Genomic DNA, 27,315 nt, shown 5'->3' with positions numbered 1-27,315 from the left:
GCCTGCGCGGGAAGGGCGGGTCAGCGCGCCGGTGCAGTGCGTCGGTCACTGGCTGGCGGCTGCGGAACCAACCTCGCGTTCCTTAGCGTCGGCCCGGGAGACGGCACGATGGTGCTGGATCTGGATTTGTTTCGGGTGGATAAAGGAGGGGACCCAGCCCTTATCCGAGAGACGCAGGAGAAGCGCTTCAAGGACCCAGGACTGGTGGATCAGCTGGTGAAGGCAGACAGCGAGTGGCGACGATGTAAGTACCGGGTCGCTCAGGGTATCCCCGGATCCTAAACCCAATTTCATCTCTCGGATCTTGTTACCGCTGCTGAGGCCACAGCTTCCACCCCCTTGTCAGACCCTTCCCAAGTTGCGGTGACTACGAAGCTCTCCCTATGCTCTAAACCGCACCCGAGGAGCCGGGACCATCCCACTTTTTCCCTCTGCGGGGGCCACGCGACCTCCGTTCCTAGTGTGCCGGGTGCCGCTCGCTGCTCCGGAGTCTGGGGAAGGAGCACGGCGCATGCGCATCAAGACCTGTCAAGCCTTCCGGCCGCAAGGGTAGCCAAGAGAAAGTCAGGGCCAGAGTTTGGGGGCGAGGGGGGTTCCCCATTTCTAACACTTAATCGTTGGTCGCCTCCGGTCTTTTTCTCATCTTCAACAAGGCCAGAGTAGTCTCCCTTTGTTTTGATAGAATCAAAGACTCCAGCCTACCTGAGTCACATCTGCACCTAGTAGGTTCACTCCGCCCATACTGAAAGCATTTTGGAACTTTGGAGGCCGCTCCCTGGCTAAAAGCAAGGATCCTGGGGCTGTTGGGAAGGCCATTCCCCTGAACTGTGGGCAGATCTTTCAGAACCGAGAATAGTCTTACGTGGTAGATCAGACAAGGGCAGAGGGGTGTGGTGAAGCCAGAAAAAGCTTGTAATTATTGAGGCTATTTAATTGTGATTTGTGGAATTTTTCCAGAAAAGACATTGGCAGAGTTCGGCTAGAACCTGGAACTGGTCTGGGCATCTTTCATGAGGCGAAATAGAAACCTCTGCCTAGATTAGCTGGAGTAGTCACTAACTAGCCAGTTTCTGTTAAAACACGTGATTTATTTTATCTGATGCAATAGGTCTGCAACCAGCTGCGAGCCAGGTTTCTGACAGCGCCCTGCAAAGGCAGTCACTGTCCAAAATTGTGATGGATTTCTATTAGGAAAGTTAATTTTCTTAGGGGTAGGGAAAGAGCCAAAGGAAGAGTCAGTAACATAAGGGTATTGGGTACCAGGAGAATATTTGTTTAGCTCAGATTGTCTGCTGGTTCTGTACATCACAGTGAAGTCCACTGTGGTGGTTTACTTGACTATGAAATCCCACCACCAGAATCTCAATCTGAAGTTTTGAGTTGCAACAGAATTAAGTTAAAAGGAAGGGAAAAAACTAGACTGGACAGTTTTATTGAGTCAGAAGTCAGAAGTATCAGATTTTTGTACGTCTAGCCATTTTCTAGCTGCTCAGTGACTTTGAATGTGTTATCTAGTCTCTTGTGTATAATGTACATGTCTATGGGAAGTTCTGTCTTTTACGTAAGGAGTGGATATGTGGTGAGGGGATGAACCAGGGACAGGGTTGTGTTTTATTCATCTGTATGTCAGTACCCAGGGTATACATATACATAGCAGATATACATATATACATGTGTACATATAATCCTAGCACTGCACCTGGTCCTTGGTCAGGGCCTGAGAAAGATTTGTTGAATTCATGAATATCTTCTGTGTTCAGGGCACTTTGCTTTTCCATATGGAAAGCAGTTGGTGTAGTTTATTTTCAACATATCTATTGATTTGATTCCTTTCTACTTGACATCCCTAACCAATATTCTCTTTGTATCCAAGGGAAGTTAATGATTTTTCCCATCACTGGCTGTCCATGGTGGACATTGACAGATCTTGTTTCAAGATTCTTTTACATCTGAACCTCAGATCAGAGGTTAGGGTTCTTCTGTCATTAGCTATAACGAGGAGTTGTAACCCAGAGCCACATGAAGAACTCAGATCATGTTCCCTGACTGAAGACACAGCAAGCTTCATAAGGCCCTCCATTACAACTATACCTAATTGTCTGCCTGTAGACCTCCAAGGTCTAGCGCTCTGTGTAGAACACAGGAGTCTGACATGACTTGGAGTCAGAGCACCACATTGGGGTTTACCACAGCTCTTCAAAATTTAAGGATTCGAACTGTGATTTCTTCTTTTTAATTCAGAGTAATATAATGAGGACACACTTGGGTGTATAATAAACATTTGTCAAGATGCCTTCCAAAGTCACTAGATTTCTGTATATCTTGAATTACTAACTACAGGAATTATCAGTTGAAGTTACTTCCTCTTAACCCGACTTCACAGGCCTTAAACCAGACCCTTATTAGAATAACTTTCTGTTTCTCTTTCACCCCAGTCTTAGCTAGTCCAGAGCCACGCCTAGGATGTGTGATCCCATATACTATCTTATATAACTCTGTTTTGGCATTTATACTATTTTTATATGCAACCTTTTAAAATGTGTTTTATTGAGATGAATCTGTAAATTCAGTAAAGTACACAAATCTTTTGTGCAACTTGGTGAATTTTACAAATCTATACACCCCTGTAACCATCACTCAGATCAAGATCTAAGACATTTGCAGCACTCCAGCAGGCTCCCTCATGCCCCTTCATGGTCACTTCCCCCTTCAAAAAAACAGTATTCTGTCCTCTATCACTATAAATTACTTTTGCCTTATTTTGAACTTCATATAAATGGACTTAATCCTTTTGCCTATGAATTCTTTCTCTCAAAATTATATCTGTAAGATTATTCTATGTTGTTATTTGTAGGAGTGTTGGTTCTTTTCACTGCTGTATAGTACTCCAACATGTAAGTATACCAGCCAATTCTGTTGATGGACATTTGGGTTGTTACCAGTTTAAGGCTACTATGAATAAGGTGCTATAAGCATTATGTCTTTAGGTGAACATAAGCACTCATTTCTGTTGGGTATGTACCCAGGAGTGGAATTACTAGGTCATAGGGTACACATATGTTTAGATTTAGTAGATACTACCAAATAGTTTTCCAAAGTGGTTGTAGTAGTTGATACTTCCACTAGAAATATATAAGAGTTCCAGTTGCTCTACATCCTTGTCCTTACTATTGGCAATCCTTTTAATTTTAGCCCATCTGGTGGATATATAGCGGTATCTCATTGTGGTTTTAATTTGCATTTTCCTGATGACTAAATATACTGACTTCTCATGTAGTACTTTTCATATAGTACTTGTTAGCATTTGGACAGCATATTTTGAGAGGTGTCTGTTCAAGCCTATTGACCAATTTTTATTTGATCGTCTTTTTCTTATTTTATAGGAATTCTTTACCTATTCTGTATACAAGATCTTGTCAGATTGCATTTATTGCAGATATTTTCTCCCAGTCTGTGATCTGTCTTTTTGCTTTGTCTTTTAATGAATAGAAATTCTTAATTTTAATGATATCTAATTTATTGATTTTTTTTCTTTTGTAATTTGTGCTTCTTGTGTTCTGTTTAGAAAACCTTTTCATATCCCAAGGTACTGAAAAGATTCTCCAATTTTTTTCCCAGAAGTTTTATTACTTTACCTTTCACTTTTAGGTGGATGATTTCTGTCACGTTGATTTTGGTGTATGATGTGATATAGGGATCGAAGTTCATTTTTTTAATGTGGAAGTCTGATTGCTCATGATAAAAATGCTGCAAGCTAGGAAAAGAAAGGAACTTCCTTAATCTGATAGTAGGTATTTATCAAGCATCCGGAGCTAATGTTATTCTTGATGATGAAATATTGACTACAAGTAACAAAAAGCATCTCATACCTACAGATATATTTAGTAAATGATGTTCAAGATCCCTACACTGAAAACTACATAACAGTTAGGAGAGATTACAGATAATGAAGGGATATGCTCTATTCATTGATTGAAACATTCAGCATTGTTATATTGTTTTTTAATTGTCATATTTCTCTTTTATTTCCCAGCACCTAGTACAGTGTTGTTGCTGTTTTGTTTTGTTTTGTTTTGTTTTTTCAATATTCCTAACACTTAGCACAGGGCCTTGCCAATAGGCAGGACTACATAAAAATTTTTAAAAACTTACAGATGATAGACTTACGGAAAGTTATAAAAATAGTATGAGAGGTCCTTCACCCATGATAACATCTGATATAACTGGTACAATATCAAAACCAAGAAATTGACATTGCTACAGTCCACAGACTCTATTCACATTTCACCAATTTTACATGTACTCGTTTGTGTGTGCCTGTAGTTCCATGTGATTTTTATCACATGTGTAGATATATATAACCACTGACACACAAGATACAGAACTGTTCCATCACCAGAGAGATCCCTTTTGCTGTCATCCCTTTGTAGTCCATTCCCTTCCCCCTGCCCCCTCTAACCCCTGACAACCAGTAGTCTGTTCTCCATCTCTGTAATCAATGTGAATAAGTGATTGAAAAAGTAGTTATATACTTTGTGCTGAAGGTTAGTTTAAAGTTTGGCAAAACCTTAAATAATAGCCATGTCTAGGTGCTGTCTCATCTCTACCTGTCCAAAGCTTGAGTTTTACCATATTGTTGCTAAAGCTTAGATTCAAGAGGTCCAACTTTTTTTTTAATTGAAGTATAGTTAATTTACAATGTTGTGTTAGTTTCTGATGTACAACATAGTGACTCAGTATACATATATATTCTCTTTCATACTCTTTTTCACTATAAGTTATTACAAACTATTGAATATAGTTCCCTGTGCTATATAGCAGGGCCTTGTTGTTTATCTATTTTATACATAGTAGTTTGTATCTGCTAATCCCAGACTCCTAATTTGGCCCTCTTTCCCTCCTTTCCCTTTTGGTAACCATAAGTTTGTTTTCTCTTGTCTGTGAGTCTGTTTCTGTTTTGTAAATAAGTTAATGTGTGTCTCTTTTTTTACATTGCACATGTAAGTGATGTTGTATGATATTTGTCTTTCTCTTTCTGATTTACTTCACTTAGTATGATAATCTCTAGGTCCATCCATGTTGCTGCAAATGGCGTTATTTCATTCTTTTTTATGGCTGAGTGATATTTCATTGTGTATATACATATACTATGTCTTTTTTATCCACTTATCTGTCAGACATTTAGATTGCTTCCATGTCTTGGCTATTGTCTATAGTGCTGCTATGAACGTTGGAGTGCATGTATCTTTTTGAATTAGGGTTTTCTCCAGATTTATGTACAGGAGTGGGATTGCTCTATCAATGGCAACTCTATTCTCAGTTTTTAAGAAACCTCCTTACTGTCCTCCATAATGGCTGCACCAAATTACATTCCGACCAACAGTGTAGAAGGATTCCCTTTTCTCCACACCCTGCCTAGCATTAATCGTTTGTGGACTTCTGAATGATAGTCATTCTGACCAGTGTGAGGTGATACCTCATTGTAGTTTTGATTTACACTTCTCTGATAATTAGCGATATTGAACATCTTTTCATGTGCTTGTTGGTCAAGAGGTCCAACTAATCAGGGTTAGACAATACCAAGATGTTAATTTGGGCCAGAATACCTATGTAGGCTGCTTAGTACACTGTCTTCCCCAAAAGAAACCAAAATGTAAGAAACTGAATTATTCTCAAGGCTGCCAGATGAGCACTGTGTCAAAGCAAAGGGAATAACATCAACCATTTCTAGCACAGAGATGTAGCAGCCAAGTTCATAGGAACATGACTGCCTTTTTTCTAGATTCTGGTGCATACCACAGGGTTTCTTTAAATGAATTTTGACATAATTGAACTGGTTATAGTTACTTGAGTATTTTCTGGGTTTCTCAGATATGTCACTTTATCTATAGTGGTATCATCCAAGTTGTGATACTTTTAAATTTCAGTCCAAGAGTGGCCTTTTCTTTATCACCAATTGCTGGGGAATCCTATCGTAGTCACCAATATATGCCAACTAAATTGGGGACTCTAAAGCTGTAAGATTTCACAACTTCCTGAGGCAGATCCTTTAGCTCTGTCTGCATTCTGACCTTGGGCTGAGATTAGTCCTAAGGAGCCATAATTAGGAACGGAGGTGTCTACATTTGTGCCTGTCTTTGGTATATTCTTGGGTTCTTTATTCTTCAGGCAGATTTCAGGCAGACAACTTGAACAAACTGAAGAACTTATGCAGCAAGACAATTGGAGAGAAAATGAAGGTAAGAGAACTGAGTAACAGTCTTGAGAGCGTGAGCAGAGGTATTTAATCTTATTCGTAGTTAATACTCACATAATTTCTAAGTTAGTGTTTGAGCCTATGAAATACTGAATTTCTTACCAAAGGGGGAAAATTATTTTAGAAAGAAAGAAAGGAAAGTGGGGAGAGACATGGGGCACTTTGAAGTATCAGTGAGTCCATCTTCTGTCCTCAGGTATGTCTTAGTCTGTTTGGGCTGCTGTGACCGAATACCATTGACTGGCTGGCTTATAAACAACAGAAATTTATTTCTCACAGTTCTGGAGGCTGGGAAGTCCGAGTTCAAGGCGCTGGTAGATTGATGAGGGCCCACTTCCTGGTTCATAGACAGTCTTCTTGCTGTGTCCTCACATGGTGGAAGGAGCTCTTGGGGGCGTCTTTTATAAGGGCACTAATCCCATTCATGAGGGCTCTGACCTCATCACCTCTGAAAGACCCCACCTCCAAATACTGTCACACTGGGGATAGGTTTCAACATAGGAATCTGAGGGGGACACAGTCTGTCACAAGATAAGATTCTTGCCACACATGTCATTCGTTATCTGTTCTGTTCTTATAATAAGAGTATTAATTTCACCAGTAATCCTTTCCAGTTATTTCTTGAGCTTAACCTACAATGCCAAAAAGGTTTTCTTGTGGCAGATTTTAGATTCTTTGTCTTTAATGAAGAGAGCACAGATATGGAGTCCAAATCCTAGACTGTTGGTTATGTGACTTTAAGCAAGTTAACTTCTGAGCCACAGTTTTTTTGTCTGTGGAATGATGATTCTAACACAAACCTTTAGAATACAATTGTGGGAACTGAATTTTTTAAATATAGAAAACATGGCATAATGCCTAGAACATTGTAGTTACTTAGCAATTGGGAGTAACAATGGATGGCAAGAAGCTACTGGCCTTCATTCAGAAACCCTTCCTGTCCTTGAAGAATGTTGTTTCAGTTCAGCCTTACTTTGGTAATTGGATTAGTTCATGTTTTGAATCTTTCTGCAAAAGTACCCTTTTAGCCCTTAATCGTTTTTTAAAAAAACATTAAATTCACCCTATAATCTGTCTTGTTTTTAAGTTGCAAACCTCTAAGCCAAACCAAAAAAAAAATTAGGAAATTTTGGAACCCGAACCAGGAAAGAGCATAACTAACAGACTCCCTTGGGGTTCTAGCACCTTACACTTAATGATGGTCTGCATCCTTCTCCTTAACTCTGTTTTGTTACACTTTCGGCCTGTCACAGGCTGTAGAAATTGATATCGATAATCATAGAGTTTTCTTCCTGTATAATTATCCTTCATAAGTCCTGTATGTGGGACTCATGAAGCTAAGTCTTTTGCATGTCAGAGGCCCCATAATTATGTTAATTTCCACATACACTCCTGCCTATGTGTTCTTTGGGGCACATATAAAGATAGTGCCGGCCAGGTGTTTTTCAGAGCAAGAAGATGGGAGTAAGTGTTTTCGTCTGCAGTAACATTTTTAGTTCCCTTTACTGCTGGCCCTGCAAGGAGTGTTCTGGCTTGCTGTCTGTTGAAATAGTACTACAGTGCTTTAATTTGTATAGCACTTGAAAGTATTCAAAACGCTTTCATCTACATCTCATTTCGGTTTTGATCTTTGCTGTAAACCTGGAGTGTACGTAGTACATTTGTCAGTCCTATTAAAAGGGTAAGATAATAGGCTTAGGAAATTAAGGGGCTTGCCTCACATCACGCCCTAAGTTAGCTGCAGAGCCAGAACTTGAACCCAGAACTTGAATTTGCTGCCCTAAAGGATTATCCAATAGCAAGAGAGCCTCAGCTATCTTGACTACTAAATGGAAAGTTTTGAGATTTAGGCCATTTTTTTCTACTCAGTAATTCAATGCCTGTTTTCATCAAGACTCATTCTGATATTTTCAGACTTTTCCAACATATTAAGATGATTTTGCTTGAATCCCTGAGGGTGTAAGTTGGATTTTGAATAGAATCCTTGTCACTTTCATGTATGGTTGTCAAATAAATCTTTAGGACACTGAACATGATTTCTATACATCTATATATTACTTTTACTTGCAGAGCAGACCCAAATTCTTCTCAACTTACTTTTATATGTGTCTTACTGAGGTCTTACATGTCTTGTTATAATGGCTTTTGATAATTCTGTTTATCTCAATTTAATTTAACTCTTAAAATTATTTTCTCCATGGCTTTGGGCAAGGATTAGAAATGATGCTTTGGCAGAATATCGTAAAGAAGGGTGAAGAGAGAAACCAGAAGGGAAAAAATTTAGCCCTGCCATTTTGCCAAATTGCATTGATTGCTCTAAACTTAGTTCCGGGTTCTGTGGCTTTTTTCCTCAAAAACTGTGTTTCTTTGGCTCCCTAATATTCTATCATCCCATCCATTTCTCCCCCTTAGCCTCAGTCCTCAGGGCTGGGGCCGTTCTTAGCAGGGGAAGGAAGGTTCACAAATTCACGTGCAGGCCCAGCGCTGGCTCCTGAGCATTTTCACACGGTCTCTGGGCCATAACTATTCTACATCCATGTTGTGTCTCTTCTTAGGTTCCTGATAGTGTCAACCCTCTGACCCTGATGGGCTAATCAATCTGTCCAGGATCAGAAAACTAGAAAGTGGCAGGACTGGGACTTGAAACATTGATTTCTTGCTTCCAATTTACTAATTTTTTCCTCCCATGTTTTGCATCTTTTAGAGACTAAGTTATATAGACAGTTCTGTGACTAGTTTATATGATATATTAATTTGGTGTGCACTTATAAAAATATGTCAGAAGTTTTCTTTTATAATTAGTTGTGGCAGGGGGTATAGCTCAGAGGTAGAGTGTGTGCTTGGCATGCATGAGGTCCTGGGTTCAGTCCCCACCCAGTGCCTCCATTAAGGACAAAAACAACAACAACAAAAACCCTTCTCTATAGTTAATTGTGCTTTTGTCTTGTTGTTGCTTGGTTCCTTTTTTTCCCCTCTCCTGCAGAAGAAAGAGCCAATGGGAAATGATGAGTCCATTCCGGAAGATGTATTAAATCTTGATGACCTCACTGCAGACACTTTAAATGTAAGATATTGTCCTTTTCCAGGTTGGGATTTCTGCTTTTTCATCTTAACTTTACTCCCAGACAAGCAAGTACTGACACTCTGCCCCACATAGCACTGTGGCATCCTTGAATTTCTGCAGCTGGGAAATGTCCCCGTCCGTCCTTGTTATACTCTGTACTGAGTATCAGATGGCAGAGGTGGAGAGGAAAAGTCAAGAGTGGGAAGAAGAGAAAAAAGGAACTGAACTATGTTTGATTTATATAACTCCATTTCTACAGAGTCAAGGAATTTTTGATTTCTTGTAATTCAGTCAATATTCACTACAATAGGCCTAGAGCAGTAATTTTCAAGTTTTTCAGTCACTGAACCCTTCCTTAAAGCCCACAGCACAAAAGCATAGCAAGAACAAAACACAAAAAAGTGAAGTTGCTGTGCTCGAAGGTCTCGGTTGGGGGTGCTGTTCCCGTCCTGCCCTACCTGCTAAGGGCTCCCCAAGAAATCAGGGTACAGTTTGAAGCACCTGAAATAAGGAATACAAAATAAACTTAAGACAAGGTCTCTTGCTCCTAATAAATTTATAATTTTCCTAGAGAACAGTTAAACGTGGTAAATAATAGAGAGCCAAATTGGTATAGTCAGGAATATCAGAAAGTGAGGAGGAAAGAGCTCTTAAAAAGAGTGGTGTTTTAAGGCATTAAAACTTCTGAGATATAGAGGAACAAGAAAAGTGGCCAGAATTTCTCGATCTCTGCCATAGGCACCCCAAGAGAAACTGCCAGTGGATTTGTCAAAGACTGTGTATCCCTGTGGGAAATTAATCTCAGTTCTTTGAAAGCCTTCAGTGTCCATTTTTAAAATGCTATCACAAGGGTTTTTTAGACGGTTAGGGCCGCAGAACCTTTTTCCTGTTCTGTCCTTGACTCGCCGTGGATGGGCTTGACCTGTTTGTCTTCAGAACCTGAAAGTCTCCCAAATCAAAAAAGTCCGACTCCTCATCGACGAAGCCATCCTCAAGTGTGATGCTGAGCGGATAAAGCTGGAAGCAGAGCGGTTTGAGAACCTTCGAGAGATCGGGAACCTTCTGCACCCCTCTGTGCCCATCAGTAATGATGAGGTAGGCATCAGTGCCACAGCAGGCTGGCGACGTCGCCCCTCTCTGTTGGGGAGGGGGTGGGATGGGAGGAGGACGCCCAGCATAATAGAAGCAGGCTCTTTGTATATTCGCTCTGCCCACCAACTGAGAATTGAAAGAGTCAGATCCCTGCCTGATTGGGAAGTAAGCAGAGACAGCAGGTAGGTGGAGGGAGACTCCTGGCACAGAAATCTCTTCGCAATCAGGCTGCTGTCCTCCACTGCGTGTTGCCCTTGGTAGCAGCTAGTCCTGTGGGAGGGATCTGCAAAATCACCCTCACCCCTCACCCACACCCTGCTGAGAAGCTGCAGGTTGAAGGGAAATCTGCATGATAAAAGTTTCCTGCTGAGTGGGAGCTTCCCCAGCACAAAGCTGCTCTGAGCCCAGCCTTTGTTCCCTGACACCCCAGCCATGGCAGGGCCCATCTGTGCCTCTTTCATTCATTCCCTGGTGAACGAACATTAAACTCACTGAAGGCTGGGGTGGCAGACTCAGGAGGTCAGGGCCCCCAGCCCACCCTCGTGTGGCCCCGGGACCAATGAGAGCCTGGAAAAAAAACTACATTCTCCTGTGTACCCCAGGCAATGCTGATTGTCCAAAGAAATGTTGTCTGCGTGCAGGATTTTCAAGGAGTCACTTAAAAGGGTAAAAATGAGAGAATACTACAGATCTTTTGCAATATTGTGATTTTGGCTCCATGGTTAGAATCACTTCTGGGAATTTATAAATTATTATTTCTTTGTTGAGCACAAATTCTCTTGCACATTCCCTCCTCTTTGTACACAAGGACCAGAGCCTAATATTGGAGTTAAGCAGTAGCTTCACAAAGCTCTGAGTTGTTCTTGGAATAGGATTTGGAAAGACAGAGGTTGTAGAATTCAGAGATAATGCATCTTTCTCTTCTGGTCTTGTTTCCTTAGGATGTGGACAACAAAGTAGAGAGGGTTTGGGGTGATTGTACAGTCAGGAAGAAGTACTCTCACGTGGACCTGGTGGTGATGGTAGATGGCTTTGAAGGCGAAAAGGGGGCTGTGGTGGCTGGGAGTCGAGGATACTTTCTGAAGGTAAGAGTCGGCAACCAGGGAGGCTGGTTGTAAAGAAAGAATGGGGGAAAAACAAATGCAGAAAACATAGCCTAGTTAAAGAGCCCACAAGTGTACCACTTGCACTCGCCTTTCTACTACAGACTTACTGGCAATTAGATACAATTCTCTTTCTAAGGCAGGAGAGTGCTTATCAGGATTCCCTAGAACAAAAGCCACTAAGCAATCCTCTGTAGTGAACACATGTTCTGCTGACTGAATTAGAACAGCCTCTGCCTTTAAGGAGCTCAGTGTAATTGGACAGTGGAACAAGTAACAAAGAGTCAGAACTCACTGTGACAAGTGCTGTGGTGTGAGTAGGCCCAGAGTGCCATGAGAACGGGTAAGCAGAGGCAGCAGGTCCAGATTAGCTGGGACAGAAGGCAGATGCATTCAGGGAAGCCTTCCGGAAAGACATGGCAAAACAATTTCTGGAAGTACTGTCCATCTAGACACAGGTGTGGTCTATATGTGCAAATGAGTCTAGTGTGTTAAGAATCAGCACAAGAAAACTTTCCCATGTATCCTGGGCAAGGTAAGCCTTTTCCCTTGGTCTGATATCTTAAAGGGAATTCTCTGTGGATGATATGCTGGCTTAACCAGTGTGTTAAGAAAGAACTACTTGAGTTGAGCCCGTTGTTGGGATCTGTGGTCTTCGTGGCCTCCTCTTTGCCCCCAGTTGCCTCTGAGGGTAAATACTAGCAGGTGAACACGGTGGCGATGGAACGCAATCACGCAGTGCTGTCTCTGCTCCTTTAGGGAGTCCTGGTGTTCCTGGAACAGGCACTCATCCAGTATGCCCTGCGCACCTTGGGAAGTCGGGGCTACATTCCCATTTATACCCCCTTCTTCATGAGGAAGGAGGTCATGCAGGAAGTGGCACAGCTCAGCCAGTTTGATGAAGAACTTTATAAGGTGAGTAGCCTGGGGCAGTGTGGCAGAATGACTTCTTAAGGTATGAAGTTTAACTTCAAAGACCTAGCCTTGCTGCCCCGCAGAACTTCCTGCGGTGATCGTTGAGCACTTAAAATGTGGCTAGTGCAACTGAGGAAGTAAAATTTTAATTTTTATTAATTTTAATTTAAATGGCCACATGTGGCTAGTGGCTCCCATTTGAACAGCGCAGACACAGAGCCTACTTTATCTTTCCGCAGATAGTCTATGTGATGTCTCTAAACTGAGTGTGCTTTAGCACTGTGTGGTTAGAAAAGAAGCTCATATATTATTATTAAACGTGGACAAAAGGAAGTTGTAGAGGTGGCTGATCTTCCCATGTCCTCCCACTCCTGACCTCAGACTGGAAGCTTCTATAGGGTGAGACATACTTTCCTTGGAATGAACGTAGCTTCCAGTTTGTGAGTCTTTCTCAACCAGGGAGAGCCAGAGGATTTGAGTTCAGGTTCAGGTCATTCTGATGAACCAGCTTTCATAACCAGCTGTAGCACCCGCCGTCTGCGCCCAGCACTCAGAATTTCTAGAGTGTCTCTGCAAACGGCTGCTTATCACAGAGGTGTCCACGTCTCACTTGTCCCTCTCCCTTAACACTGTTCTGTCATGGCGGGGGCAGGGGGGGTATACTTCGTTCTTATCTGCTGTTGCCTCCCAAGACCCAGGTAGGGGATAGTTAGATAACTGCTCTTGGCCTCATCTGATTTAGCTTATGTAGAGAGATGAGTTAATAATTAGAACCTTCTGCCCACTAGGTCCTATTGGTGAGTTCAAAGTTAGGTTTTCATTGAAGATGCAGTGGGAAATAAAATGCTCTGTCCAAACCCTGAGAGTTAGTACAGCCCGGTGTCCTCCTCTTCTTCCTTTTAATGAGAGGAACATATACGTTATTAGAGGAGACCTTTTTTATCTTTTCTCTTGTTCTCATCCCAGCCCCCAAGAATGGATAATCACTAACAGAATTTTAGAAGGATGCCCTGCATGTAACACCATGGAGAAGCTTCTAGGGAGGATTATGAGAAATACTAGGTGGCAGGTGCACCCTGTGTTTCCTGCATTCTCTGTCTCTTATCCAGATGCTTCTTGAATCCATAGGCCGGGAGAGTCACAGGTCTCCACAGTGAGGAATTTTGGCTGGCACCTCTTGTCTGATAACCTCAGTTTATTAACTCTCTAGAGCACTGAGAGTGCTGTCTACTAGAACTTCCTGCAGTAGTTAGTGGAAATGTCCTAGCCAGTGTGGCGGCCACCAGCCACATGTGGTTGTTGGGCACTTGAAATATGGCCAGTGCAACCGAGGGATTAAATTTTGATTTAATTTAAATAGCCGTATGTGGCTAGCGGCTGTATCGTATTAGACTGCAAGCTCTAGAGTTTCTTTTTTTCACGTTGTATTGAGTACAGCCTCACAAGTGGCTAAATTCCTTCTGGTGGGTCGCGAAGTAGTTTTCCATGTCCCCAGACACTCTGGCCCAGAGGAAGTTTCCTCCCCTCTTTTATTTTTTTTTTAATTTTAATTAAAGTAATACTACTTGACAGAAAATTCAGAAGCGGTGGAAGGGAAAGCATCTTCTTTCCCATTATCTACTACCGTTGTCATTTTTAATATTCTTTTGGGATTTTTTCATACACATATCATTTTCTCATACTTTAATCAATATATATATATATATTTAATTTTTTTACTTTTTATTTTTGTCCAACTATTTATTTATTTATTTTTAAATTTAATTTTTTGTTGTTTTTGTTTTAGGGCAGGGGATTAGGTTTGTTTGTTTGTTTGTTTATTTAATGGACATACTGGGGATTGAACCCAGGACCTTGTGCATGCTAAAGCACACATTCTACCAATGAGCTATGTTCCCCCACCCCCTGACAATATATATATATATATATATATATATATATATATATATATATATATATATATGCCTTTTTACTTCACAGTATATCAAAAGCATTTTTCAGTGTCACTGCATGGTCTTCATAACCATCATTTCTTACTGGTTACATCATATTACATGGCATGAATACTGGCTAGCCAGCTCTTCCCCTGTTGAATATTTAGGGGGCTTTCTTTTTTCTGCCATCAGTAAGTAATGTTACAATGAATTTTGTCCTGTCTGTAGCTCTTTTTTCTTTTGACTTACCTTCTTCAGCTGAATACCAAAGTGATTCTTCAAGGATGATCACACTATACTATCCCATAAGCACTCAAGAGAGCAGAGACTGTCTTTTTGCCCATGGGCAAAAAAAGACTTGGCGCTTACTAAGTGCCTCATAGACATTTGTCAGCGGGATTAATTTATATTGCTACCAGTTCAGGTTTTATTTCACAGTTGCCATTATTGACATCATACATCATTTATAAATGTTTCACTTATTACATAAAGTAAAAATAGTATCAGAACGTTTTACCTCCATTTAAGTTGCATTTCTCTGATCTCTAGTAGGGACCCCATTTTGACTGACCCATTCCCTCCCTTGTCTTTTTAGCATTTCTTTCTCATTCCTAGGCAGAGACTGAAGAAAATTCTTCCTCCCATCACTTGAATCTTCTTTGGTTTCTTGCTCGAGGCCAGGTCCTCCTCCTTCGCTTTTAACTGGTAAATGTTACCCTCCTACAGGTGATTGGCAAAGGCAGTGAGAAGTCTGATGACAACACCTACGAGGAGAAGTATTTGATCGCCACCTCCGAACAGCCCATTGCTGCCCTCCACCGGGACGAGTGGCTTCGGCCAGAGGATTTGCCGATCAAGTATGCTGGCCTGTCCACCTGCTTTCGCCAGGAGGTGGGCTCCCACGGCCGTGACACCCGTGGCATCTTTCGAGTCCATCAGTTTGAGAAGGTGAGTAGACAGGTCAGGGTGAGGAATAGGACCCTTCTATCTGTCCAGGGTGGTTGGAGGAGAGATGGGATCTGTATTTTCAGGCCCATTCCAGCCCCAGGCTTTCCTCTCATTACCGCCATGTGTGTTTCTGGGAAGAGCCAGAGAAGCACGTCGTGGAGGGGCGATGAGCATGGACACTGGAACCAGGCTGCCTGAGTCCAAAGGCCAGCTCCACCACTTACAGCTGTGTAACCTTGAACAAGCTGCTTAACCTCTCTGTGCTCAGTTTCCTTCTCTGTAAAAGGCGGATAATAGTTGTACCTACCTCATTAGGCTACTGTGGAGATTAAACCAGTTACCACATGGAGAGTACTTAGCACAGTACCTGGCACGTATGTGAGGAGCTGTCTGCACAAGCTTTTGTTCTTGCTGCGACCCCAGCCAGTCCAGTTCAACCCCCTTCTCTCTTGCCGGGAGCCCCAGCCACACCTGACTCCTAGGGGTGTAGGAATAGGTCTTCATTGTGAGCGTATCTCCCCCTTCAGTCTTCAGTTTATTCACCCTGTGCCGCCATCACCATCCCCTCGGTCCCTCTTTGCAGATTGAACAGTTCGTCTACTCATCGCCACATGACAACAAGTCCTGGGAGATGTTCGACGAGATGATTACTACCGCAGAGGAGTTCTACCAGTCTTTGGGGATCCCTTACCACATTGTGAATATTGTCTCAGGTATCGGCCTCCCTCCTCTGCATCCCACAAACTCCAGCCTGACCAGTTGAGCTGCCACACAAAGAAACAGCTCGCAATCCAGTTAATTGCCCACGTTAATTAAAATATCACACTCTTCTCCCTTGGGAGTTTTTGGTGATAAGAATATCTGGGCGTGATTTCACTTCTGGGGATAGGCTGTGAACTAAAGAATTCTTCGGGTTTGCTAAAGGTTAGCCTTCTGAAATACCATCCCTCCTTCATGAATTCTGGGGGTTTTTCCTTACAGGATCTTTGAATCATGCTGCCAGTAAGAAGCTTGACCTGGAGGCCTGGTTTCCGGGCTCAGGAGCCTTCCGTGAGTTAGTCTCCTGTTCTAACTGCACAGACTATCAGGCTCGCCGGCTCCGAATCCGATACGGGCAAACCAAGAAGATGATGGACAAGGTAGACGGCTCCTGGGGAGTTGAGAAGCAGGGCCTCCGGTGCAGAGTAGATCCATCTTATTTCTGAGTCTTTGGAGTATGTTATTTCCCAGAATCCTGGGAAAATCTGACCAAAAAGGGAATCTGAAAGTAACTTCACTGAATCAGGACTGAGTCCATTTTGATAGAAACCTGAATCTAGCTCTATTCTATAAGATAATTCTAGCTTTTTTCTTTTTGGCTTTGTTTTTCGTAACTCCAGATAAAGTGTAATCCCCATTTGTCTACATAGAACAAGTGGGAGGCAGTGTTTTCCCTCTTATCACCCAAGAAGAGTTGTAAGCTTCTCTCTTCAAACCCAATTTTCAGACCCTAATCAAAATACTGGGATCTACCACTGGTCACTCATGGAAACATGAAGAATCTCCTGAAGTTATCTAATAGGCAATAAATACCAAATACAGTTCAAGTTTTAGAGATCAATAATGTATAAAGCCCATTTTTTATTTGATTTTGGATTTGGATTTAGATAGTTGGCAGCTGGGGAGTTCTGGCTGAGTGGCTGGTTCCTGGTCATCAGTAAGACCAGCTGAGGGTTGAGTGTAACTGCTTCCCCTGGGGACCCTCTCCTCGCAGGTGGAGTTTGTCCACATGCTCAATGCCACGATGTGTGCCACTACTCGCACCATCTGTGCCATCCTGGAGAACTACCAGACAGAAGAGGGCATCATTGTGCCTGAGAAATTGAAGGAGTTCATGCCGCCAGGTGAGACTCCCAGCCCAGCTCACCTTCCTCCTCTTCTCTTGTCTTCACACTCTTCTCAGTAGTAAGCCCCTTTCAGAATGTACCAAGTCTTCTTGTTGATTGTCTCCAAAATTTGCCTGTCCTCTGGTGCTGGGCATTGCAGGGGGCCTGGCTGAAAAGTAGCCAGTACAGATGTGATATTCTGTTTAAACGCAGCTAAAATTCAGACTGGGAAAGAAAAGAGTCAATGAAAGCAGCGCCCGCTGTTGTCGTGTGGTGGAACTTCTCCCCAGAGGTCCCTGGGCTTTGACTCCTGAGAAACCCAGGGTTATTTGGTTGGCTTTTCCTTGACAGGTCTCCAAGAACTGATCCCCTTTGTGAAGCCTGCACCCATTGACCAGGAACCATTGAAGAAGCAGAAGAAGCAGCAGGAGGGCAGCAAAAAGAAAGGAGCAGCAAGCGATGCTGCCCTGGAGAACCAGCTGCAGAACCTGGAGGTCGCTGATTCCTGAACATTCCTTTCTCCCATTTGGCCAGGCTTTCATTTCTATCAGCTGGAATCTCAGAGCTTGCCCACAGTCAAGGAAGCCAAGCACGCACTCATCGCCCACCCCATCTGCCTGTATTGCTAAAAGAGGAACCGTCTGCCGCCGTGTACAACGCAGTGTTCCTTTTTTCTCGCTTGGACATAGGATCCAGTCACCGATGACTAATGAAACCATGTAATAAAGCATCTCTGAGGGAGGGTAGGACTCTTCTTCAATCTTCTGCCCAGAACCTGAGCCCTGTCTCTAACAGTTCTCCCTGGAACCATGCTCACTTCTATTTTCCCTCCTAGATAAGGTCATTCCATTTAGCAGAGAGCCTTGAGAAGGTAGGTGAAGGCAGGGGTAGATTTAGTAAAGGCTCAAGGGGAAAGTGGAAACTTTGAGTCTTAGACACACAGGCTTGCAGGGCAAGGGCAGGGTCCTCCTTTGTAAAGTTGCTCCTGCCTTATTAAAGCAGTCAGGTACAGCTAGCTTAGGGACCAGAGTTGATATAAAAAGCCTCACAGCACTTCTGTTCCCTAGGAAGGGCTCCATGGGGAGGGAGGGAGGCTGGGAGACACCAGGGTGATGAGACTGTTTAATCCAAAAGAGCCCCTAGACGCAAAAGCATGGGGCAGGGCCACGTAACAGCTACTTCTCTCTTTCCAGTCGTCCCCAAATGCCTGGCAGCTTGTAGCTGCAACCCCAGAGAATTGATAGAGCCCACAGGGCTGGGGGTAGGGGGTGGGTGGGGAGAAGGTTTTAGTCACTTCTCTGGAGCTCCCACTGTTGCCCTAATAGCGAATCCACCCTTTCTCTGTGGAGGACGATGTTTAGGCTCTTTATTTACCTGCCGTCTCTCATCTGCATCTACAAGCACTATTTTAATAACACCTTATGTTAGTTTAGTGCTTCTCCCCTAGGAGCCTAAAAGACTTCCTATAGATGATCTTTATCTTTGTGACAGTCCCAGGCGGGAGGGTGAGAACATGATTATACCTCTTTCATCATAGGGAAGGCAGTACAAGGTGGGGAAGGGAGATGAGAAAACATGGCCGGGTGGAAACCAGGAGCCCTGACTCCTTGGCAGTGCTTGATGCTTGCTGTGTTCCTTTGGGAGGATGAGAACAGGACTCTGAACCGGCCTGTCACTTAGGAGCTTTGTTCATCTTCCTTGGTCCCTAAAGCAGGAACTTCCCTGGGTCCGCTGGGGCTTGGTACCCAGGAAAGAAGCCATATGTTTGGCTTTCCACTGGTGTCTTGGGCTGATCCTTTGAATCTTGCTACTTGGAAACCCTGTCAAAACAGGAGCACCTGAAGGGGTGACCGCAGTGGCTCTCTGGCTACAGGCGGGCTCACTAGCCCATGCCTACCATAGCCATTACCCTCAGCTCTGGGATAACAAAGCCAGGGCAAGAGGACAAAAGAGCAGGCGGCTCCCATTTACTCAGAAGGATGAGAAATGCACATTCCTGTAGCCTCAACTGTTCGGTTTGAAGAAAGGCAGTTTACATAGTGAGCAGGAGGCTGGTTTTGGTCACTACCACACACCGCTCTTTCCTGTTTGAAAAGCCCATTGGGCTTTGGGGTTAGAAACTTTCAAATGGCCCTGAACACTCCCTTCTAGCCTTACAGGTCACTCCAGCTGCCTCCTCTGCTCCCCCTCCTACCTTCTTTGGCTGCTGGTGCCTGTGATCTTCGGCCAGGAGGCATTGCTCTCCTCCCAGGCCCTGAAAGCACTGTGGGAGGGCAGCAGCTGGGGCTCTGAGCCCCTGGGGGCCTGGGCCTGGCTCCTGGCTCTCTCCTTCCACCTCCCCCACTGGCTGACCTACCACCTCACCTGACTAGCTTTCCGGAGCTAGTTGCACCTGGGATCTCTACTCCCTGCCACTTTACGCAGAGAGAGCCTCCTGCCCCATGCTGCTGGCAGCCCAGCTCCCCATGCCAACCTTCCCTACTTGCCCTACGATGGGTCAGTGTGTGGACTGGGCTGGGAGCCTGTCCCATGAAAAAGAGTGGAGGACTGGAAAATAGCTGCTGTGTGGATCAACTAGTCTGTGAGCAGAAAGTCTATACCTCCTTCTTCCTAAAGCCACAGGACAGAGAAACAGTTGTGAATGAAAGGATGACCTTGTGGTTGAGGTCCCTCCCTGGGGTCATACACAAAAACACACAAGCAGGAGGCACATAGAGCTACATATACTCGTTTACTGAGTGCTTGCCCTGTGCCAGGTGCAATTAGGAGCAAGGGTTACAGAAAGAATGGAACAATCTTAACTCCCAGTCATTTGGAAATGTATGGCTTACCTTCCTCCAGAGTGAGCTGAAAACCAGACTCCTTCCCTCCCTGGAGCAGTGGGATGGGGCTGATGTAAGCCTTGTTCAGGATAGGCCAGCTGGACTGGAAGCTGAGCATTGGGAATGGGCCCAGATAACCTTGACTCCACCCTGGCTGTTGCCTCCACAACCCACGGCTGATGCCCTCATCCCTGGCACATTGACCTGCCCCATCTCCAACCTCAGCTACCCAGGTTACCTCAGCAAACAACCCCCACAGGCGCAGTGGAGTGAGTCAGAGCCCTGGGTCCCTCACCAACCCTTGGTTCCCACACCCAGGAATCCAGGGGCCAAGATGCAGGTCTGGGTGCTTCAGGCAAGAGAAGAGCCACCAGGACTTCACCAAGAAACAACTAGAAGCTGGACTTCCAGAGAGAAATATCTGAAGAGCCCAGCAACTGTGTAGGGACCCAATATGAGACCAAGGGGCCTGCCTGAACTCACAGTCTGCTGGGAAGTTCAGTTTATCAGCCACCAAGGAGCTAAACACTGCCAAAGGTGAAACTGTTCCTGGGAACTGACCCTTCCCCTGTGACTAGTCCTGCTTTTCCTTGCCTGCAGCAGTTCCGGTCTACCCAGGGTCCTGAGAATGCCTCTCCCCCTCCCCTCCATGCCTCCCACTGGGGGCCTGGGGCAGCCCTGGCTGCACTCCCGGGATGAGTCTGACAGGCAGAGCTGGGATGGGCCCCAGAGAAATGTGCTACAAGTCAGAGCCTGTATCAGGATGATGAGGGGCCTGCTCCACTCCTCCGGTCACCTCCCAGCATGGGGTTCCCAAAAAGCTCCTCCCAGATGCACACAAAAAGGGGCGCTATCCTGAGTCTCCAACGGGAGAGGTCCTGGTTGTGCTGACACAGCCGCTTCTGACGTTGCCCTTTTAAGAGCCCCCCCAAGGAGGGGGCGGGAAGTGGGGGTGCGGCAGGCAGGTTCTTGTTGCAGAAACCCAGCAAGTGCGGCTCCCCGTCTGCAGAAAGGAGGAGACTGGACGCCAGCCTTGCCAGTTCTCAACCTCTAAGCCCCCGGACCTGCGGGTAGAGGTAGGGGGTCCCAGCGACCTCAGATCCTGAGAAACCCCCTTTTATCTAGAGGGGAAGTTCTCTCTTCTGCTGTTCTCACTGGTTGGCTGGCGAGTCCTGCATTTTGGAGAGCAGTAGGGTCCTTCCAAAGGACTAGGGCTTCCCTTCCCCTACTTAAACCTGCTGTCAGAAATGGTCTGGAAAATTGTTTGCATTGAGGTGTAAATTGCTGATAAGATAGTGTGACCCTTCAGGGAAATGCTTTTTTAAAGCCTAAAGAAAGAATGGAGTTCCCATTTAGAATAGCATTCATCCTTTCCTCCTTCCATCTTGTCTCAGACAAAATAAATTTTTTTCTACTCTTTCTCCAAAACCAGCCCCTGTCTACTTGTGCCCTGGATCCCAGTGCCATTCGGAATCCCTGAGCTCCTGTCCTTCAGCTAGCTCTCTCCCCAGCTCTGTCTCCCTCTCCCATGCCTCCCCTCCCCACCCATTCCCCTCCACTACTAACCTGCTTTCGTTGTCCCATCTTAAAATGGGCTTTTCGCTGTCCCGCCTCTGCAATCAAATTATGATCCCATCTGGTTCCTTTCCCTCAAAGAAAAACAAACGATAGACACTTGTAGGCTCTGCTACCTTGTCAACATTCCAGGCCCTCCCAGTCCCCACCCCCTCAGAGGGAAGGTGGAATGTTCCAGACAGAAAGAACCAGAACCGTGTGAGGGAGCAGCAAGAAGGCCTGCAGTAGCTGGAGTGCAGAGAGTGAGGGGGATGTTGAGTTGGGGCTAGAGAAGGGGGCAGGATAAGGAGATGGGGACTGCCCCTATGCTGGATCCCAGGGGCTCTTGCCCCTCGATGCCCTTTCTTTGCATACTCTCCTACTCTACACCCCAAATCTCGTCTTTCGTCAAGCAGCCCACCTATCCCCAACACACATTGAGCATCTCTACCAGGATCCAAACCCAGAAGTCCAAAGTCTAACTTCCTATCTGATCCTCTACCCACCACTTTCCTTTGGCTATTCAGGCACCCAAATCAGACACCTAGGAGTCACCCTGCCCACCCTCCCCTCTGCCCTGGCAGCCAACCTCACACAGTCTCACTGAGTCACTCAGATTGGCTCCCTTGGCAGCCTCTTCCTCCTCCTCCTGGGCTGTTACAACCACCTCCTGCTGGTCTGCCAGACCCCAGGCCCTCCGGGTACAGCCACAGTCGTGCCCTCTCCTGCCAAAATGCTTCAGATGGCTCCCTCAACTTACCAAATAAAATTCAGACTTCTCAGCCAGATCCAGATTCATCAAACTGTGGCTACAGTTCAGATTAGCAGGTTTTTCTTCTGTTCTTGACTCTACTGTGAGCCCAGCTCCAGCCCCAGGGGACTACTCACCTCTCCCAGCACTGACCATGCATTGCACCCTCTGTATCTGCTCATGCTGTTCCCTCTGCCCGGATGCCTTTCCTCCTGCCTGTTTGCAGAATTCCTCCTTCCCCTTCAAGTTGGTTCAAATGCCGCCTCCTTTACACATCCTTCCCTAACTTTTCCCACTTTCACACAGAGATTCTAATGAATATGGCTCTATACAGCATTTATCTCTGTCCACATTAGACTGGTTGCTCCTTGAGGTCAGTCTTGTTCATTTGTGTACCTCTCACGCCTAGCCCAGTGCCTGGAGCATGACTGAGGCCAGAGAGGGCTCTCTCCTCTGCCTGCTCTGATCAGCTAAAGTAAGTTATTGCAGATGTTGTTTTGGGATTTGCTGCTCGTAGCTCAGCCCCAGACTCCATCTCTTCCCCTCTGTGCTCAGGAGCCAAAAATGATCTCAGCTGGATCTTAGATGGACTGTGCATCAGTATTGAATGCTGGCCCCATTGAGCCACCCTTAGTAAACACTGCTGGCACTGTAGGCTGAAACTGACATGGGCCAAGGCAGCCAATGTCATCTTTTGAGTCCCAGAGAAAGTCTATCTACCCTGGCTGGGACATCAGGTCGACTACTCCTGGCTGCAGCTGGCATTGGGAATACAGTTTTGTGATTAAAGTGAATGAGTTCAGGGATGCCCAAAGAGAAGCCTGGAGACCCAACTAACCATCCAGATGGTAGTTCAAGGAATGGAGGGACACCTGGTCACCCCTAGGTGCCATCCATCCATCCATTCATTTGATCAATATTCATTCAATATTTGCTGATTGCCTACTGTGTATCAGGTGCCATGCTAGGTACTAACTAGGTATTTAAGGCAAACGTGTTCTCCGTGCTCCTGGAACTTACTGCCAGTGAGCAAGACAGATGTTAGCCAAGTACATTAACAAATAGATACTTTATGTAATTACAAATTGCAATACATGCCTTACAGGAGGGGACATTTAAGACTGCCATATTCAACAGATGGAAGGAAGCCAAGATGCCCAGAACAGAGTGAAGGGGGAGGGGTAAGAAGAGGCCAGGCCCCTCCATACAGGGCACTGTGGACCCATTATAAGGAAGTTGGCTTTTATTCAAGGCACAACTGAAAAGCCCAGTGCAAGGTTTTTAGGAAGGGACCACCGGGCTCAGATTCAGACTTTTGCAGTATTATTCCGCGAAGGACAGCGTGAGGGGTTCTTTCATCAGAAAAATCCAGAATGTGGCACATTCAACAAGAAAACTAGCATGGACTTTATAAACAGTCAATACGACAGAAAAAGAAGAAGTAGGAGAAGGAGAAGGAGAAGAGAGAAAAGGAAGGAGGCAATGAAGGAAGGAAACTAAAGTGACATATGACCCAGTATAATTCGTAAACTGGGGTTGAAAGTACAGCTGTCAAAGAACCTTTGAGGGACAGTAAGGAATTTGAATCGGACCGGACATTAGATGATACCAGGCATGGTCACTCGCGCTCCTGGCGTGGCAGCGGTCCTGTGGGGCTCTGATTCTCGGGCACTGCTCGCCGAGGGGCAGAGGGTTGAGGCCCCATGGTGTTGGCACCTCACTTTTACTTTTACTTGGTTCTCCTAAAACAGAGAGCAGAGTGTCAACAATAATTGAATCTAAGTGGTGAGTATCCGCGGCTGCATTGTTATCATTTTGGCAATTTTTCTGAATCCTTGACATCTTTCAAAATTTAAAAATGGAGAGAGACTGTTTTAAGTCTAAAAACTGTCTATTAATTTTAAAATGAAAAGATTCCTTAGGCTGCTGAGTGGAGACGGGCGTGGAGGAGAAGCAACTCCATGAAGAATCCACACAACCCAGGCGTGGAGTTGGGGGCCAGAGACAACAGAGCCCCACCCTCAAGGTGCACACCCTCCAGCTGCAAAGAAAAGTGTGAGGCAGCAGACTGGGCACATGGGTGAGTGTGGACAGGAGGACACTCAGGTCCTGGCCTGCCCAGGGCTACTAGCTTCTGGTCCCTTCCATTCCCTCCCCACAACCAAGTCCCAGAGCAGCTCCCCATGGCCAGACTTCCCTCCCCCTTTCTGTGCCCTTTATAAAGCAACATCGAGTCCAGAAACTGGATCAGCAGCCCCAGCCTCTCCCCACCTCTCTCTCCTGACAGAGAAACTGCCCTACCCACCCACCGAAGGTCACTTTGACCTCTGCCATCAGCAGCCTCCCTCCCTACCCCTCCTTCCAAGCAGGCTATTTGTCCCAGAATTTCAGCCCACAGGTTTTTCCCAATGTGGTCCTGTCTGGTCCTCCATTGTGCAGGGCCACAACACCCCCCTCCCCCAATCTGGAGTTCAGCCAAGGTGACCCAGTTCAATCATTCATAGTTTATACTACTTAATCGGGAGCCTTGGAGAAGACCCTTCACCTGTAGGTGAAATGAGTTGGCTGATGAATTCCTCAGGCCAGGAATGCAGTTCCCGATTCTTCAAGAGGCAAGCCAAGTCTTCCCTCCTCCAAGAGGCCGTCTGAGATTTCCTCAACCCTCACTGCTCCCTCCTCTGAATTCCTTTAACCTTTTCTGTTTCTATTGCTCCTGAAGCACTTCACCCAGGCCACCCTGTTCAGTGGAGAGCCAAGTCTTATGTAAATGTGTACTCTCCATAGGCCTGGGAGACTCTCAGGAAAGAGCCTGGGTGAGGAAGTCCCTTGGGACCTGGAGGACAGCCCTGGGCTCCCGCTGTCGCTCCCTTCCCTCCCCAGGTTTGGCCCAGGAGAGCAGTAGGTTCCCTTTGTACAGACTGCAGGATCTTGCCACACCTGCTTTTCGCCCATGTAGAAGAGCGGTCTAAATTTTCCTTAAGCTGGAAAGTTCACGAAATAGGCAGGCCTTCTCCTAGGGATCAAGGGGGACACCGCCAGGGCAAGCCCTAGGTTGAGACTAGGTTGATGCATAGGAGACTTGCAAGTTTCCTTCCTGCTTTTGGGAGGGGGAAGTAGCTAAGGGGGTGAGTGGCCTGGGGACACAGTGCTGTCTTGTGCCCCTGGGGGCAGGATGGGGAGACAATTAAGGACTATTTGCCCAACATGCCTAGAGATGAAGGGAAGGGATCCTTAGATCCTCAACCTGTCTGTCCTTGGGCAGAAAGGCCACTGGCCTGGAAGGGGGCTTCCTGTGCCCGCACAGCCTCAGTGGCGCTAGGCTCCAGATTCAAGTTCCCTGTGCTCTCCCACCCAGCGAGCTTATTTTAGTACAAAAGGAGAGAGAGATGAATGGAGGACTGCAGTTTCTCCATGTGTTGGCTTGGGCCTGCAGCAGAAATGAGAGTCTCATTACACAACCCCAATTCAAAGGATAATTAACAGATGGTATAATTTCTAAGCATTCTCCGCGCCACATGGCTATTAGGTGAAGAGCAAAATGCCCACGCAGCCCGTAGATCCTCCCAACACACAGAGTCAAAGGAAGTCTGGAGAGGCAGAGCCTCGGGAAGGCCACTGAAGCCACACTGCCATCTCTGGAGCGGCCCTTGGTCTTGTCCAAAGGAAGACAGTTTGTCTTCAGTGAGAGGAGAGTGCACTTTCCTGAGCCACGGGTCCTCCGCTCACTTCTTTCTCCTTATCTCGTCCTCCACCACTGCCAGGAGTATAGTGTAACCCAAATCCCACCTGCTGTCTCCAAAGCCTATCTCCTTCCTTTGCCCCTGGGGAGAAAGAGGAAAGCTGATTTCTCATTCTTGGCATCACCGTGTGATCACACAGAAGTTCCTTGGGCCTGGGGTCCCTAAGAGGGGATACACAGTTCCTCTGCTGTGACCCAGTGAGAGTGACACTGCTGGACCAGAGTGCAGTGTTGGAAGGGAGCGCCTACTCAGTGCTTTTCAAACTGGGTTCCTCCAGACCCTCAAACTCCACAGGGTGGCCCAGAGATTTCCTGGCTGGGGAGCAGCAGAGATGCAGCAAGACCCTGACTCTCACTTCAACCCGGCAGCACTGCTTTTATCTGGTTTATAGCCTGGGCTTCTACTTTAGAGATCATTTCAAAAAAGGATTCTACCACTCAATAAAATTTTGAAATTATTGAGTTTATTCAATCCCCTCATTTTACAAAAGGAAACTGAGGCACAAGCATTTGACTGAAGTCACACAGCTAGAGGCTGGTGGGCAGGGACTAAAAAAGCCCTGGTTTCCTCCCTAGGCCAGCCCTCATCCCACCCACCCCTGCCCCTTGCTGCTCACACAGTTGGCCCTAGGCCCACCCTCCCCCACCCCTGCTGGGGTATGAGAGAGGGAAGCCCCTTTGGCTCACCCTTCATCTCCCTTGCCTGGCTCTTCTTCAAGGTCCAGCTTCCTCACCTGGACCTCCCCCCAGAACTCCTGGAATCTCCCACACCCCTTCAAGTGGCAGGTCTAGCCCTGCGCTGTGAAGAGGTTCCAGAGCCCTGTTGACCCAGCAAGGGTGTTTGCTGTCACAAAGCTGAAGGGTCGCCAGCTGGACATGGATGGGGAAGAAGAAACAGGGCAAGAGAAGGGAGACAGGAGGCCCTTTGGGGCAGTGAAAACCACTGGTCTAGGACCCGAGAAGCCTTGTTAAAAGCTGGCTCCACCCCTAGCCAGCCTGGTGACGCTGTGCAAGTTTCACCCTCCCTGGGTCTCAGAACCTGCGTATATTAAGTGACTTTTGCTCTGACACCCCCAGCTAACCTCCCTGAGAAAAGGCCAGGTGGTATCCAGGTTGAGGCTGGGGTCATTCTGCACTGCATTCTGCAGCTAAACCCCAAGAGGCAGCCTGATTCGATCCTTGTTGGGGAGGGGGGATCAGGACCTCACTGTGTGTTCCCAAGGAAACGAGGTGTCTCCTCTGGGATATGAGGGAGGCTTCATACAATTAAGC

General features: G+C 45.8%; 1 protein-coding gene and 1 long non-coding RNA gene across 3 annotated transcripts; one reads left to right on the top strand and one right to left on the bottom strand.

The window, feature by feature from the left end:
- Positions 1–17,918, top strand: SARS1 (seryl-tRNA synthetase 1). The gene is made up of 11 exons (XM_006197395.4): positions 1–244; positions 6,169–6,239; positions 9,240–9,320; positions 10,257–10,415; positions 11,354–11,497; positions 12,275–12,430; positions 15,091–15,312; positions 15,896–16,025; positions 16,294–16,451; positions 17,066–17,195; positions 17,529–17,918. The coding sequence occupies exons 1-11, from the start codon at positions 109–111 to the stop codon at positions 17,684–17,686; spliced, it is 1,545 nt and encodes a 514-aa protein (XP_006197457.1). The 5' UTR covers positions 1–108; the 3' UTR covers positions 17,687–17,918.
- LOC140698270 (uncharacterized) lies at positions 17,204–26,597 on the bottom strand. 2 transcript variants are annotated; one of them, XR_012075926.1, is made up of 5 exons: positions 24,850–26,597; positions 23,914–24,046; positions 21,566–21,648; positions 20,009–20,109; positions 17,204–17,402 (listed from the first exon to the last, which is right to left on the bottom strand). It is a non-coding gene; the product is annotated as an uncharacterized lncRNA (long non-coding RNA). The 2 variants fall into 2 exon arrangements; XR_012075925.1 differs by lacking the exon at positions 24,850–26,597 and having other exon boundaries at positions 23,914–24,238.
- Positions 26,598–27,315: the final 718 nt, after the last annotated feature.

The sequence above is a fragment of the Vicugna pacos genome, chromosome 9 (genome assembly GCF_048564905.1).
Source record: "Vicugna pacos chromosome 9, VicPac4, whole genome shotgun sequence".
In the NCBI taxonomy this organism is placed as follows: Eukaryota; Metazoa; Chordata; class Mammalia; order Artiodactyla; family Camelidae; genus Vicugna; species Vicugna pacos.
The sequence above is the reverse complement of the archived record's forward strand: the minus strand, read 5'-3'. Positions and strand labels throughout refer to the sequence as shown.

Excerpts from the sequence above, each read along its gene's own strand:
- SARS1 (XM_006197395.4), top strand. The coding sequence starts at position 109 with ATGGTGCTGGATCTGGATTTGTTTCGGGTGGATAAAGGAGGGGACCCA. Across the intron at positions 9,321-10,256 it reads TCACTGCAGACACTTTAAAT|AACCTGAAAGTCTCCCAAAT; the intron begins GTAAGATATTGT and ends GTTTGTCTTCAG. Across the intron at positions 10,416-11,353 it reads TGCCCATCAGTAATGATGAG|GATGTGGACAACAAAGTAGA; the intron begins GTAGGCATCAGT and ends TTGTTTCCTTAG.